The following is a 16,305-nucleotide window of genomic DNA, read 5'->3' as shown; positions in this document are numbered from 1 at the left end:
CATCTAAAAATAATAGGACATTTTCAGATGAGGACCTTTCTTTCCTTATCTTTGGGGTTCTAAGAGGTGCTTGGGTCTTGCTATTTGGTGTTTTCCTCCCACGGCTGCCCTCTTTTGTTCTTACTGTATTTTGGTATCTTGAGTCCTGTTTATCTTGTTCTGTCTCATTTCATTTTAAATCTAACACCTGCATTTCAGGTGTTGTCTCTCTGTTCTTGGTTTATCTCACCCAACATGATTTTTTAAATCAATTTTTTAGAGGTTTCACTTTGAAATATTATAAATGTACATGCAATTGGAAGAAATGAAATATCCACATACTCTAAACCCAATTTTCCCCAATGGTAACACCTTGCAGTGTTACATCCAGAGCATAACAGGATGCAGAATATTTCCAGCACTACAAAGATGCCTGGTGGTGTCCCTGATAAAACACACTCCTTCTTAACCAGTCCTAAAATTTTGTTATTTCAAGAATGTTAAATCTATGGGCTTATTTACTAGGTAACTCTGGGATAGCCTTTCAGAATCATTCTCCAAAGATGCAGCAGGACATTCCATGCATCGGTCTTCCTAGACCACTGCATTGCATGTCTTCTCAGTCCACTGCATGCATCAGTCTTCTCAAGCCATTTAGTGCATCAGTCTTCCCTTCCACAGCATGATTTCTCACAATCTTGTCAACCATAAACCTCTTCAAGCACATCTAGGTTATTTCCAGCTGTTAGCTATTATTACTAAAGCTGCTACAAATGCTCCTTTGCAAGTTCATGTGTAAATATGTTACAAATATCCAAGAGTACAGCTGCTGGATTTTTTCAAAACCTGCCATGTCATCTTCCAGAAAGGTTGTGTCTGCATTCCCACCATCAACCAGATGTGCATGTGGCTCATAGCATCGCCCCAGCACTTAGTCCCAAATGGGGTAATTTTCCATTTCAGCCACTGAGTACATGAATTTCCCTGGCTGGTGACCTTGACCATCTTTTCCAGATCTTATTTGACAGATACTTCCCCTTGACTGAAATATATCCCCGTGCTTCATGTTCCTTTTCTAATTGCATCGTTTGCTTGTTGTGGTTGTGGTTGAATCTTGACAATTGCTACACGTGGTTTGTAAATATTTTCTCTACCTCCCTACATTTTATTCTCTAGTGTCTTCACAGAGCAAATGTTTTTGGTTTTGATTAAGCCCAATTAATGATAATTTGAGGCTCCAAATCTGTTAGGAAGGTTTGAAACCCCTTATATACAATACCTGGAGTTCTACCTCAAAAACAGCTCTAAGAACTTACTTCTAAGATTTTTTTTTTCCTTTTCAAACTTTGAGGTTTTATTTATCGGCGTGCTTATGGGTGCTGCTGGGGTGGAACCCAGGCCTCAGGCACAGTAGGCAATCACTCTAACACTGTAGCTACAATCCGGCCCCGCATTGGTTTTTTAAAGGTGAGCGCCCCCTTCTGTTTTGTGAGTGGAACAGTCAGAGGACGATTGAGTAGCTGGTAATTAAGAGACCATATCTGAAAAGAGGAGGTGGCACAACCCTCGCTTCACAGAAAAAGAAGTCACGAAGAAGTGACGTGACTTCTGTAAAGGGTGCGCGGAGCGAGGCGGAAGCTCACGGAACCCGAGGCTGACTGGATTCAAAACGCGGCGCCCCAGGCCGCAGCAGCCAAGCGCAGTGGCCGGCCGTAACCGTGCGCACCAACGCTTCGGGCGCGACGCCACAGTCCCAGACTTCCCCCATTGATCCTCTCACGGTCTCTTTCCGGGCCAAGAGTGACAACGGATCCGGAAGTGAGGTGCCCGGGGCTCCAAGACAGCGGCGGGATTAAAAAAACTGAGCCATCAGTGGTATCGCAGTAGACCGACTCTTTCCTTCAGGTTCCACTCCAGGCAAGAAGTCTCCAGAATCCTGGTAGCCTGTAGGAGACAGCTCAGCCAGATCGCTAAGTAGCCAGTGCCTACCAAAGACCGGAGGCACGGCCCGCGCCGCCGGAAGCTTTTCTCTGGAAGGAGTACGGAAGCCTGAGGCACGGCCCGCGCCGCCGGCCATGGCCCCTCCTCCCGGGGTCCGGCCGGCCACCTTGCGCTTCGCAGCCGTGCCTGCTGGCAGGCAAGTTGTACGCCCCACCTGTGTGGAGCATTTCCCTCGAGTCCAGGAGTTTCCCCACTCGCTGCGTGCTACGGCTCCTTGAATGCCTGAGTCTGGGACTAAAGGCCCTGGTCTTGCAGCGAGTTAGTACCTGGAAAGGAGTGGGATGCGGGGACAGGGAATGGGATGACAGGTTGGGAGAAGGTCTTGTTGGAAAAGGCTAGTCTCAACGTTGGGGATTCTGAGCTCGGTACTGTACAGATGGTGGTGGAGCTGATCCTGCAGGGCCAGCCTTGGGCCCACGTCCTGAATCACCATTTTTCCGCCGTCTGGACCTAGAGTTGCGGGACCCTAAAGTTGTAAGTAAATCCTGAACAATATCTAACCCCAGGTACCCTTACTGCACTAGTTGACCCTCCTCCCGACTGCTAGATCTTGATTCTCCCAACTTTTGCCTTCCATATCCTCAACAGACAAAGCGAGATCTGAGAAGGATTTTGGAGGCACAAGAAACGTTTGGCTAGCAGGTGAAACAGCTGTCAGAACTCCGTGGATTTTTTGGCTTCCGACCTGCTGGCTTGGAAGCTGTTTTATGACTCCAGTTTTCCTTTATCCTCTTCTTGCATGCCTCTTTCTCCCTCCACAAGGACTTGAACAAGAGTATGGAGAACCTTTTCTTGCTGCCATGGAAAAGCTGTTTTTTGAATATCCGTGTCAGCTAGAAAAAGCACTGCCTACACTGCAGGGAGAGCAGGTTTGTTTAGGGCAGAGCACTAAAGGGTTTAAGTATGGGTGGTGGTATCCAGGACTGTGGACTTCATACCTGGTTCCCTGCCCACAGCTCCAAGATATGCTGAATTGGTTGCAGCCTTGAATTTCTGTGACCTCTTCTTAACGTGAGGCAGTATGGTGTGGACATGGAGTGGCCACTTCCAGGTACCAGGAACATCTGGGATAACTAGGAATTTGGGGGGCAGTGTCTAGCCCCCCTCTCTCTCTCTCTCTCTCTCTCTCTCTCTCTCTCTCTCTCTCTCTCTCTCTCTCTCTCTCTCTCCTCTGTCTTTCTCTCCCTTTTTGCTCAAGGCTAGCTAGCACTCTATTACTTGAGCCACAGCTCCTATTCTTGATTTTTGGTGGTTAATTGGAGAAAAGAGTCTTAGGGGGGCTGGGAATATGGCCTAGTGGTAAAGTGCTCACCTCATACACATGAAGCCCTGGGTTCAATTCCTCCGCACCACATATATAAAAAAAAAAAAAGCCGGAAGTGGTCTTGTGGCTCAAGATGTAGAGTGCTAGCCTTGAGCAAAAAGAAGCCAGGGACAGTGCTCAGGCCCTGAGTTCAAGCCCCAGGACTGGCAAAAAACAAACAAACAAAAAAGGAGTCTTAGGGACTTTCCTTCCCTGGCCCCAGTGGCTTACACCTAGAGGGCTGGCCTTGTGTGGAAAAACTAAGCAACAGTACTAACACAGTAAAAGTTAAAGTGAGCTCAAGGTAAGAAAAACCTATGTTTTCTGTTACTGCGTATTTTTTCTTTAAAGAAGCGTCATTTTACTGGGTGCTGGTGGCTCATACCTACAATCCTAACTACTCGGGATTCTAAAATATGAGGGTCAAGGCTCAAAGCTAGCCCAGGCAGACAAATCCACGAGATTTTCCTCTCCTGTTAACTAGCAGAAAGTGGTAGAAATATGGGGCTCAAGGGCCAGCAGATGAGCAGTAAAAAAAAAAAAAAAAAATAGCCTCTGGGGCTGGGAATATGGCCTAGTGGGAAGAGTGCTTGCCTCCCATACATGAAGCCCTGGGTTCGATTCCTCAGTCCCACATATATAGAAAAGGCCAGAAGCGGCGCTGTGGCTCAAGTAGCAGAGTGCAGGCCTTGAGCAAAAAGAAGCCAGGGACAGTACTCAGGCCCTGAGTCCAAGGCCCAGGACTGGCAAAAAAAAAAAAAAAAAAAAAAAAATAGCCTCTTTTTCCTTTTCAGCAAATTCTGACTCAGTGAAACTGACAGTGTGTGAAACAGATTCCTCCTCCACAGCCCAAACCAGCTCTTTACAGTCTTCTGCCAAAAGCTAAGCCTAGCCCCCAAGGACCAGCCTTTTATCAGGCTACCACTTCAATCTGGCCCCTCTAGGCCAGTGAAGAATCCACTCCCAATGGACATCTGCAAAAGGAGGGCACAAGGAGCATCCCATGATCATGTTCCCCTTTAGGGATCATCAACCCACTTCACAGCGAGGTCTGAAAACAGGGAGGAACAAGGGATACACACAGAAAACACAGAAGATTCTGGGGGTACAAGAGCAGCATCCACAGTGAAGTCTTTAAAAGTTCATCTCAGAGCCTATGGGAAAAGGCTTTGTAGAACTCAGCAGACTTGTCTGCTGTAGAACAAAAGGTGTTGGTGGAAAAGAGTTGTTTCTCCCTCCCAGGAGCTCATTCTTTACCTGTTTCCTGTTCACTCTATCTCTGTGTTGCTTCTACCTCGAGTATTTCTTGGATCACTACATGGATGCCCTAAGATTCTCATTATGACTTCCTAGGGCCAAGAAACAGGTAGGTGAGCTAAACCAGGACTAGCGTTTATCTTCTTGATTCTTCCAGAGCCTGAGTTTACCTAGAGTAGTTTGATTCTGATTTCCTTCCTGCAGTGTGTTCTCCATCTCTGTGCAGCTCAGTCATTACCATAGGGCACCAATTATAAGATTTTTGTTCAAAGGCCACATAAGATTTTATTGATAGCATTTGAAATCCCTTAACCAAAATTGTCATTCTAAGCAAGTGAGATTATGTAAGTGATATTCAGTTCTTGGTACTCAGAGCAAAGCCCAGCTTGATGACACATTACCATCACGTGTTCTTGTTGGGAGGTAAGCTGGGGTAGTAGGGCACAGAGTGTGGTGTAAATCCTGAACAACACTGTGAGGCCTGTGCCAGTGCCCTTCTCACCGCAAGCCTGCAGTATCTGCAAGCGCAGTGGGCTAATCTACAGAAACAAACCACATTTTTATCTTACATGCCCGTGGCCAGTTCTGTCATTCCAGTTTGGGATACACAGCTCACACATGCCACAGGACATGAAAGATTACCTAACCATGAGCTTTGCTTTATTCAAATTGAAGGTCACCAGTGGACTAACTCCCTTTGTCCCAAACATTCTTCTCTTGACAATCCTGGCTCTTCTGCTTTAAAATCTCATTCTAAGGAAACTGATTTTTTTCAAATAAAAAAATAATAGCTGGGTGCTGGTGGCATATGCTTGTAATCCCAGCTACTTAAGAGGCCGAAATCCGAGGATCAAAGTTCAGAGCCAGCCCGAGCAGAAAAGTCAGTGAAACATCTCCAATTCACCACCAAAAAGCAAGAAATAGAGCTGTGGCTCAAGTGATCAAGCTCTAGCTTGGAGCACAAAACTCAGGGTCAGTACCAAAACCTTGAGTTGAAGCCCAAAAAGCACAAAAAATAAACAAAAAACCAGTAGTGATTGCTAATACTAAATCCAGGCTTTGTCCTAAGCTTAATACATTTATTTTGTAAGGTTCATTGGAAAGGAAACCTGCCACATGGTTCAGGCAGAAAGGAGTTTATTAGGGGGTGGAGAGGTGGGGGAGAGAAAACTGCCAGCCTGCACAAGATGGAGGAAACAGAGGGAAAGGAAGAAGAGGAAAAAAAGAAAGCGGGAATTCGTGTTGAGCCAGATTATATAGGGAAAGGCTGGAGGTATGGTCAGGTGATCTCAGAGAAGGGGGGTAACTGCCTCCAGGTGTGCCAGTTGCCCTGGTATTGCAGGGACTGGGCACAGATTTAAATGTTGGGGGCGGGGCATCTCCATGGAGCCTTCCTGGGTGTGGACCTTACATATTTACTCATGTAACCATAAAAACAATCCTAAAACATAGGCGATTAGATTATCCCTGGCCTACATGTGAGGAGACTGAAGAAGGAATGGAGAATGCTGGAGTCTCAGGGGAAGCAGTGGCAATGGCCTTGATCCCAGGCCTGCAGACTCTTGTAGCACCAACCTCTCTGGTTCCAGGATGTGTGATGGTTTGGGTTTAACAACAGGACAAGACAGACGCTTTTGGTAGGGAAAATAGGTTAAACACAAATACATTTATTCCTCCAAGAACAATATACCATCTTTTCAATTTTTTTTTTTTTTTTTTTTTTTTTTTTTTTTTTGGCCAGTCCTGGGCCTTGGACTCAGGGCCTGAGCACTGTCCCTGGCTTCTTCCCGCTCAAGGCTAGCACTCCGCCACTTGAGCCACAGCGCCGCTTCTGGCCGTTTTTCTGTATATGTGGTGCTGGGGAATCGAACCTAGGGCCTCGTGTATCCGAGGCAGGCACTCTTGCCACTAGGCTATCTCCCCAGCCCCCATCTTTTCAATTTTTAAAGTTAAAAAAATCAACTGTCTCTGTAGTTTCCTTACTCTTACTAAGTTGATTTAAAAAAAGACGCTCAGACAGCAGTGCAATTACCAGCACTGTCATCCAGGGAGCTGCAAATCTACCCTTCCTCACAAAGCAGGGAGACACTTAGGATCAACTCCAGAGAGCTATTCTAGGTGTCCTCAGGAGAACCCACACCCAGGACCCATGCATTCCAGGAACTCACAGACCCCCTTGTAATTGTCTAATTCAAGACGCCGTTCCTTTTCATAGTCAGAAAATAAGGAGTCACTCAAATGAGACACCTTCACAATACTGTTGATAATCAGCAGATTAAACCTAGAGATGTCCCACAGCCCTGTTCTCCAAATGTTAAAAATATTTTCTAATAGTACATAGAGAAAGTCCGGTTGTCTTCTGTTATGTTCTAAAGAGTTTGGCTTCCCCTTTTTTGATGATATCTTCTATTTCTTCTGAGACCTTTCCATTATAGTCATTTGGTTCAATTGCTTTTAACTTCTCTTGATAGTCCAGGGGTAAACCATTTTCCTTTGCACCCAAGCAAATAACCTAGAAATCGTTAAAATAAACAAATAGAACCCTTTTAGTTAGGAACATAATAGAATAGGTATACTACAACTCTACTTGCATGATCAGAACCTGAAATAATAGCTTTCCAAGAACTCCAGAATCAGTATTACAGGGGAAAAAAATAGATGTAAGTTTTCCTCTCACTCAGACACAATGCACTGGAGGTTTCAAAGCTGCCTGAAGCAACTTCACAGAATGACAATAATGTGAACAAGTTCTTCTATTTAGATTTTACTTAAGACAATAATGTACCTTATGTTATAGAACTTACATAAGTCATTTAGGAAAAACTACCATTCTGCAGAAAGGAGCTGCTGTGATCTCAGTCCTCTGGTCTACTCTGCTCTGAACTAGACTTGGCAGTAAATGGTTTAGGGGTACACTGGAGACCCATACCAGGCTAAACATTAACATAGGCACCACACTGGGAAACTCCTGGAACTCTCTGTGTGAGCCATGTCCTAACTGAAAAGGATGTGGCGGGGCGGGGAGTCCCGTATTCCTGTCCTGGTCATATAAGGGTGACTTCCCTGGCCCTCAATGCCTGTAACTCCTGGCTCTGACCCTCAGGTGACTTTTCTTCTCCACTGAAGGGTGGAAGCTTTTTGCCAGTCCTGGGCCTTGAACTCAGGGCCTGAGCACTAGCTTCTTTTTGCTCAAGACTAGCACTCTGCCACTTGAGCCACAGCGCCACTTCTGGCCGTTTTCTATATATGTGGTGCTGAGGAATCAAACCCAGGGCTTCATGTATTTGAGGCAAGCACTCTTGCCACTAGGCCATATTCCCAGCCCGGATTTACTATTTTGACAATAGTAAATCTACTTTTCCCAGAAAAAAAAAAGAAATGAACCCTACTGTTCATGAAATAGTGTCTTATGAGGAAAAATAATTATAAATGCATGCATGCAGAGTAAATCTTTTAAAATATACATGTGCACTTTAAGAATTCTGAGTTACACGTTTATAAAAGTTTGTTGTTGTTGTTTTGCCAGTCCTGGGGCTTGGACTCAGGGCCTGACACTGTCCCTGGCTTCTTTTTGCTCAAGGCTAGAACTTTACCACTTGAGCCACAGCACTATTTCCTGCTTTTTCTGTTTATGTGGTGCTGAGGAATAGAACCCAGAGCTTCATGCATGCTAGACAAGCACTCTACTGCTAAGCCACATTCCCAGCCCCGTAAAAGGTTTTTTTAAACAACGTTTTAGAAACAGTTCTATTGTTAGACATAAGTCTATATAGTTTAGATTTAAGCATACACACACATTTTGGTGACAGGATTGAATCCAGGGCCTCATTCATGCTAGGAAAGTACTCTACCACTAACTCATATCACCAGCCCTGGACTGTGTTTGGGAACTGCCCCTTAAGTAAATAGCTATCATTTTTTTTATTTTAACATCATTTTATTTAAATGACATCATGAAATTTAAAATTGATAATGCCTTTTAAAAAACAAGACATTCTTCATTTTATCTCAGTGAAAATTAATACTTGCTAAACACCTAAGCAACTTACCTTTTTGTACTGTGGTGAGGGCGGGGCACTCTCATAGTTTGTCATCAGGTAACTGCGACAGGCTATTTCTTTCCCTTCTTGAGTAGAAACTTTAATTTCTATTACAACATACACCCCATGTTTAACCCCTTCTTGCCTGAAACCAGAACAGCCAAATGTTTACCATTAATCCAGGAAAGTTGTTTACTGGTTAAATCTTTTAATCAAGTTGGGGGCACAGGACTAGCAATTTAGCTGTAAGGACATATTTCTCCCTACATAGCTTGGAATATGGTGAACATGCCAAACCACACTTAGCATTTTACCTGGGAAGCCTGAGATTCAGTGGTACAGCTTGTTCTAGACTTAACGGTACAGTCAGCTCTGAAACTCAGTGGTACAATCAGCCACAGACTTAGTGGTACAGTTGGCTCTGAGGCTTAGTGGTACAGCTGGCCCTAGACTTACTGGCACAGTCAGCTTTGAGTCTTAGAAATACAATCTGCTCTGAGGCTCAGAAGTACAGTCAGCTCTGAGGCTTAGTGGTAGTCAGCCCTAGACTTAGTGGTTCATCTGGTTCTGTGGTTTAATGGTACAGTCGACTCAAACTTGGTGGTAGAGTTGACTATTCACATATTCCACATCCACAGAATCAACCAACCTCTGCTCAAAAATATTAAAAAGAAGAAACTGGGTCTGAGCCAAATGCATACAGATGTTCTTCCTTATTATTTCCTTAAAAATAAGGGGTAACAAGTACTTCTACAGCATTTGCATTGTGTTAGGTATAGAAATGACTTAGAGATGACCAAGAATACAAAACAGAATGTCCTCAGATTATATACAAGTACTATGCCAATTCACAAAAGGGACGTGAACATATGTGGCTTTAGTAGTACTCTTGGGGTCCTGAACCAAGTCCCTATGGATTCTGAGGCTCAGAGTTTCTAACAGCTCTGCATAATTCTGTGTGAACACAAGCTTCAGCATATTTATCGCTGCCTGTATACTCTGAAACACTGCTCTCATAAAAGGTAGACTGTTTCCTCTGACAGCAAGAGAATGTCTTTTCCCAGAGAAAAGCTGTGAGAACAGCTTATCCTTGCTTGAATGAGGCAAGGATGAAATGAGTCAACAGAGTCTTCTCAAATCCTACTTGTTTCTGCTAATTCTAGTTATAAAAAGCATCTACACATTCTAATATGTTACCCATGCTTCTACAAATTATTACTTATTGGCTGAATTGCTTATTACTTGTTGACTGATTCAACTGCAATCCTTTGCAAATCATTTTCTTTTTCAGTACTAGGAGTTGTACTCTGAGCTCTGTGCTTGCTAGCAAGCATTCTACCACTTGAGCCACATTCCCAGCACCTTTTTTTCCTTCTTTTTTTTTTTTCAGGCAAGGTCTCATACTTTTGGCCCAGGCCAGCCTGGATTCCCCTGCCTACACTTCCTATGTAGGTGAGATTACAGTTCTGTACCACAACACCCAACTACAATATTAAATATAAAGAAAAGTTTAACTGAATCAACAAAAAAATTGTAAAAGTTGTCATGTCTTTTCACAATATAAAACTACGAAAAGTAATTTTTATAAAATATAAACAAAATGAAATATAATAGCTTCTATTTTTTGACATAAGATTACAAACATCCCCCCAAGTCTCAATGAGGAAGTATTATCTTCCTAGACTTTTGATCCTGAAGTGTAAAGAATATGTGTAGTCAATGTCCATCATTGGGAAGGTTAAAAAAAAAAAAAGTAGGGAGAGTTGGGGGGAGGGAAGGTGGGAGAAAAATGAGGAAGGGGTAGCAAATGACAAGAAATGTACTCACTACCTTAAGTATGTAACTAACCCCTGTGTATATCATCTTAAAGAATATGTCCAATAAGTAGGAATATATGTTTTGGAAAACTAACACACAAATATACATCCTTCCATAAAATTCACTTTCTGAATTAGTTAACTTATAATTAGAAGCCACCTACTCATCCAGGGAACTTAAATTGCTTTCGTTCATTTTCCACACTACTCCCCACACTTCATCGCCAGGACTTTGAAAAACGGTAGCTATACCTCCATGCCACCTTTCACTTGTTTTGCCTTGGAAATTGCCAAAGTCAAGCTTAAAATCCTACAAAGGAAACCAAAGTGATAGAATCAATATTCACTTGAACCCAAATTTCTCTTCTGAAAATAAAAAGGATTTACCTTATTTACCATTTAAATAAACAATTCAAAAATTTTTCAAGTTTTTCTTATGTGTAGAAGCTGTGGGAAATACAAAGGTTAAAAAAAAAAGACCCCAGGTCTAAAGGACTGTATCTTGTTCATATTTTCCTTAAAAATAAAGTATGTATTGAATATGCATAGCACCTTAACATTTTAAGAAAATGCTTAAAGTAAAAGATCTTGTAACTCCAATATCTTAACATGACTTTCATTTCTGCAAGTTTCTTCCCAGTCTACTTACATGCATGTACATTACTTAGAGACGTGCTAGGTAATGGACACGTGGATTATAATATGCTTTAATGTCTAGAGAGCACCCCAACAGCTTCTATCACCCACCACATTTTTCCTAAAGGAGCTAGCATTTGGTGTAGACTTATGAGGCAAGCACTCTTGCCACTAGGCCATCTTCCCAGCCCTGGTGTAGACTTAAGAATATTGTATCCTTAAGTTATATACTTATTTGTTTTTTGTTTTGTTTTGTTTTGTTTTTGCCGATCCTGGGCCTTGGACTCAGGGCCTGACCACTGTCCCTGGCTTCTTTTTGCTCAAGGTTAGCACTCTGCCACTTGAGCCACAGTGCCACTTCTGGCCGTTTTCTATATATGTGGTGCTGGGGAATCGAACCCAGGGCTTCATGTATACAAAGCAAGCACTCTTGCCACTAGGCTATATTCCCAGCCCTATATACTTATTTGTATACTTATAAATTGTACTGATCTATCTACAGTAACCAGGAAAGCAGCTAACACCCGAACATTACTGGGTGCTATACATTGCTTTGTTAGCTTCATATAGACCACCTCTTTTTATTCCACAGCAACTTTATTGTATTTATTTTATAACAAGAAAAAAAAACTGCAGGCTGGAAAGATTGAGCAACTTTCCTGAGGTCTCAGGACTGTTGGAGCCACGACATGAACAATTGGGATGAGAGTCTAGAGGAAGAATAAAAGTCCTCTAGGAATATTTCTTTCTATTTTTCCAGGGCTTAATTCTCTTAATAGTCCAAAAAAGGCTGGACTCAACACTAGGGCCTTTTTTCCAGTTTTATATTTTATCCCTGTAATTTATTTTCTCAAAGCCTGATCAGACACTTTGGGAAATAGGAATATTCAGGCCCTTGAACTGGCACAGTGAGTGATCTCTAACACCAAGCACCAGTGGCAGGACATCAGTATGTTTGATCAAAACTACAATCACACAGGGATTGGCTATCACTAAATCCAACAGACAGCTTTCATTTTTCTTCTCGAGCCATTTCTTGGCTGTTTAGGACACAAATAACCACTCTCCTCTGCCAGGCCTTGTGTTTAGATTTTCAGGCTCCTCCTCGATCTCCCCAGCCCTCTTTGCCAACTCCTCCTCTACTACTAGATCTTTAAATGGTTGTTTCTCAAGAGCACAGCCTAAGCCCTTTTCTCTGTTCATTTAGTAATTTGCCCAAGACAATCTCATCTCCTTCAGCAGTTTCAAATACTACTGTTTCCATCACCTGTCATATAACTCCAGATCTCTCCTGAGCCACAAAAGCAATTAGGACATGGCCTAGCACACAGTAGGTACCTAACAGATATTCATGAATAGTGTTTCATTCACTTTGCTATCTAGCAAGCATTTAATTCAGTACGTTCAAAGTGAACTAAATTTTCACTTGCCAACTTGGTATTTCTCCCTGTATACATCATCTGCCTGGTTGTGCAAAACCTTGAGTCCCCACCCTTCACAGCCAATCACCTAGCTTTACCAGCTATCTTCTATCTCTCAAATCCATCTATCTTTCCCTGTCCACACCCTATTTCAAGGTACCAGTCATTATCTTTGGCATGGCTGCTATTAAAACTTTACACCTGGGCTCCCCACACTCACCTTTGTCCCTTTCAAACCTATCTGCCACAGCAACCAAAGTGAGCTTTCAAAGACATTCCATTCTATTTGTCCATGTCAGTGGCCAATGTCTTACTTGACCACTGTAGTCCTATTAATTTATGACCCTTTTCTAGTTCTCATGCAGTTCACTTAGATTGAAAGATCAGCTTCCTCTTTCCTTAGGACCTTTGCACATATTGCTCTCTTGGTTCTCTGTTCTAAAGATCTCAGCTTAAGTTTTATCCCATTTTCAATAAGTGCTAGTGGCTCATACCTATAATCCTAGCTAATCTTGACCTGAGATCTGAAGATCTTGTTTCAAAGCCAGCATGGGCAGGAAAGTCTATGTGAGACTCTATCTCCAATTAAACACCAGAAAACTGAAAGTGGAGCTGTGGCTCAAAGTGGCAGAGCACTAGCCTTGAGTAAAAGGTAGCAACAGGGGTGCAGCACAGATGGTGATGATAATGCAAGCCACAGACATGTCTGCCACTTGTAGCATTACACAGTGGCTCCCTGATTGTACCAGCTGTGCTGGAATGCTGGCTGTACCCCCTTTATGCTTGCCTGTTTAGTCAGCTTTTGCACCTGCCTTTCAACACTTTTTTTTTTTTTGCTTAAATCAGCCAATTTCTGTTGCTTCCAGCTAACAATTCTGACAAAGTTAGCAGAGATCATGTGTGTTTAATTCAATAGTGTCAGTGGTTTTGTTCATGATTCTCCTATATGCCGGTAGGTCCTCAACCTAGAATGTTACTCAGTCATTTTTTACCCCCAACTTTGCCTGAAGAATATGTGCTAAAAGGGATGAGCATGTTGTTCTGAAGGGCAATGGTGTGGCAATGGTTAAATTCATCCAGCCTCTAACCTGAGGAAGACAGAAGACATGGCCTCAGCTTTCTGGTTCTCTCTTGACAGGAAGGAAGGAAGATTCCTACAATACTATGTGACAAGTCGTGTAACAAAGGACTTGCCACTACTTCCCTTCCCGGGAGAAGGGTTCTCTGAAGGGCAAGCGAGGTTGGGATTGGGGGAGGGGGAAGCCCAGACCAGGAGGACACAGAGTCGGGGACAGGTGGGGGAAGCCCAGTCTGGGAGTACCCAGGGTCCAGGGACAGATGGGGGAACCCGATCCAGGTGGACGCGGGGCCAGGGGGAGGGGGCAGAACCCCGCTCGTCAGGGTCGGCTCGCCCGCCCTCTGCGGGCGGCACACCGAGCCTCAGAGTTCTCAGCCCGCACGGCGGGCACTGACCTGCAGGCGGGCCACGCAGCAGAACTCGGCCGAGGGGTTTCGAAGGTGGATCCTCTCCGACAGCAGGTTGCTGCCGTAGGCGAAGTACAGGAAGGAGTCTCCGTGCTGGCCCGCGCTGTCCTCGTAGGCCGAGCTCGCCATGGTTGACAGAGGGAAGACGGCCGCCAGTCCTCAATGCCAACGGAACCCGCGCGGCCACCCGGCTTAGAAAGAGACCGCTAGGAGGGGGCGGGCGGAGCCGAGCCAGCGCCCTTCTGATTGGCTGCGGCAAACCGGAGGGACCCGCCTCCTTAGATTGGCCCGTCCCTTCCCGCCCGATCTCCGGACCTCTGCTAGGTCCCCAAAACACCCTAGCGACTTGGCCCAGGCTCATTCCTCATTGGACATTCTCCTATGATGTTCTGCCCCCTTCCCCAAGCGCTCTCTGACTGACAGGTATTAGGGCCAATGGGTACCTGTAAGGCTTCTCCCTTGGGTACCTGGCGGGCACTTAAGCGGTTTCCGGGTTGTGGGAGAGCTAAACCGACCTCTGAGCAGCAACGACCATGCCTGGGAGGCCTCCATGATGACTATTGCGGTCACCGCCCCAGCCTTTGCTGGGGGAGCTGGCACCGGGTTCGAGGTCCCACTGACGCTTACACGACACAGAGTTACCTAAGTTATGGTCAAGGGCAAACACCTCTCCGTAGCTAATCTGGTTTGCATGCCAGTTTTCTTGTTTTAAGACAGAGACTCCATAGGTAGCCCAGGCTGGCCTCCCACATGCGACCCACCTCCCAGACGCTGGGATTTCAGTCCTTCACCACCGTGTCCATCATCGTACTGTTGACTGAAAGGAGCTCAATACCCAGAGACGGTGGCTGGCCCTTGCTGCAATCAGATGTGGGTCTTGGATAGCCCCTCTCCAGAAGCATCAGGGCCTCTTGGAGAAATGTCTTTGCCTGATCAGAAGCTGGGGAGTGAGGGCTGCTTGGAATCTCAAGAAAGGACGCCCACACCTACTGGCCACAGTTAAGACAACGGGAGTGTCCAAAAGATAATAACCACTACAAAATGATAAAACATATTAAATATTTGAAAAGGCCACCTCCCCCAGAGTAAGCCAAATTAAAGAGAAAAGGGAAAGCAAACCTTTCCTTGCTAGTCTTGACTATCACCCCCATTCTAACTCTGAAAAAATGGCAATTTAAGAATATCTAGGTCACTCTGCCTTTCCAGTACTGAGTGATGGGGAAGCAGTTTCATCTCAAATGTCTGTTCACTAAGCAGTGCAGAAGAAATTATGAAAGTGGAAGACCACCATTCTGTAGTCCCTAATGAAACAACGGATCCGTGCCAGGATCATCAATGAAACCATCTTTGAAAAAGGCTAACGGAAATCTCTATTGGGTACCAAATCATCCTCCAGGGATCACTCCTGACCAAAGAAAGGAACACAAAATACCTCCTACTTATCCCAGATCAATCTGATCACTAGGGAAAGAGAGCCAGCCTTACTGTGTCTCTCCTGATGTAATCTATCTGTGAAAGTCTCCCCAAATCTCTATCTTCAGCATAAGCTTTTAAACCTACCTTTCTGTCTGAGGAGCTAAAACTATAAAAATGGCATCAAGAGGAAACAATCAGAAAGGATATCCTATTGAACAAATGTTTCAGGCTCTTAAATGTCATTGCAATGAAAGTGAAAATGGCCAGGCTTGGTGGCTCACATATGTGATCCAAGCATCCTGGAAGCAAAGACAGGATTTCTCATAAGTTTGAAGCCAACTTGGGCTATAGAACAAAACAAAAAGTGAATTTTTGCTGGGCATGGTGGCACATGCCTTTAATCCCAGCACTCAGGAGGTAGAAGCAGGAGGATTAAGTGTTTGAGGCCCGCCTGTGCTATACAGGGAGAATTGTCTCAAAACAAAACAGTAATACTAAATAAAACACAAGACAGAGGAAGACTTAAGAGAATAAATGCAATGACTTGATTCTAGTTTAATCAATCAAATATAAAATAAATTTCAGGGAAAATTGAAAATGTTAAGCTTCGGTTATAGATAACTAATAGATGGAATAATGTAGAAAAATGTAATTTAGACCACATATTGACATTTGGGGTGCAGTATTTTCTTTTTTTTTTTTTTTTTGGCCAGTCCTGGGCCTTGGACTCAGGGCCTGAGCACTGTCCCTGGCTTCTTCCCGCTCAAGGCTAGCACTCTGCCACTTGAGCCACAGTGCCGCTTCTGGCCGTTTTCTGTATATGTGGTGCTGGGGAATTGAACCTAGGGCCTCGTGTATCCGAGGCAGGCACTCTTGCCACTAGGCTATATCCCCAGCCCTAGGGGTGCAGTATTTTCTATCTACCCTTTACATAATTCTGAAGGGGCCGG

The 16,305-nt window shown here is 44.3% G+C and overlaps 1 protein-coding gene and 1 long non-coding RNA gene across 4 annotated transcripts; one reads left to right on the top strand and one right to left on the bottom strand.

Moving 5' to 3' along the window:
- The first annotated feature begins 2,777 nt into the window (after positions 1–2,777).
- Positions 2,778–11,850, top strand: LOC125346734. Of its 2 annotated transcripts, XR_007210016.1 has the most exons (3): positions 2,778–2,849; positions 2,937–3,031; positions 11,626–11,850. It is a non-coding gene; the product is annotated as an uncharacterized LOC125346734 (long non-coding RNA). The 2 variants fall into 2 exon arrangements; XR_007210015.1 differs by lacking the exon at positions 2,778–2,849 and having other exon boundaries at positions 2,915–3,031.
- On the bottom strand, positions 6,494–14,490 carry Ggct (gamma-glutamylcyclotransferase). Of its 2 annotated transcripts, XM_048339538.1 has the most exons (4): positions 13,928–14,469; positions 10,562–10,707; positions 8,590–8,725; positions 6,494–7,052 (listed from the first exon to the last, which is right to left on the bottom strand). In XM_048339538.1, the coding sequence occupies exons 1-4, from the start codon at positions 14,066–14,068 to the stop codon at positions 6,903–6,905; spliced, it is 573 nt and encodes a 190-aa protein (XP_048195495.1). In that variant the 5' UTR covers positions 14,069–14,469; the 3' UTR covers positions 6,494–6,902. The 2 variants fall into 2 exon arrangements, with proteins under 2 accessions (XP_048195495.1, XP_048195496.1); XM_048339539.1 differs by lacking the exon at positions 8,590–8,725 and having other exon boundaries at positions 13,928–14,490.
- Between the last annotated feature and the right edge of the window lie 1,815 nt (positions 14,491–16,305).

Source organism: Perognathus longimembris, chromosome 2 (genome assembly GCF_023159225.1).
Source record: "Perognathus longimembris pacificus isolate PPM17 chromosome 2, ASM2315922v1, whole genome shotgun sequence".
NCBI lineage: Eukaryota > Metazoa > Chordata > Mammalia > Rodentia > Heteromyidae > Perognathus > Perognathus longimembris.
This window is presented reverse-complemented; position numbering and strand designations above follow the sequence as displayed.

Excerpts from the sequence above, each read along its gene's own strand:
- Ggct (XM_048339538.1), bottom strand. The coding sequence starts at position 14,068 with ATGGCGAGCTCGGCCTACGAGGACAGCGCGGGCCAGCACGGAGACTCC. Across the intron at positions 10,708-13,927 it reads GCTGCGTGGCCCGCCTGCAG|GATTTTAAGCTTGACTTTGG; the intron begins GTCAGTGCCCGC and ends TTTCCTTTGTAG. Across the intron at positions 7,053-8,589 it reads CCTCACCACAGTACAAAAAG|GTTATTTGCTTGGGTGCAAA; the intron begins GTAAGTTGCTTA and ends AACGATTTCTAG.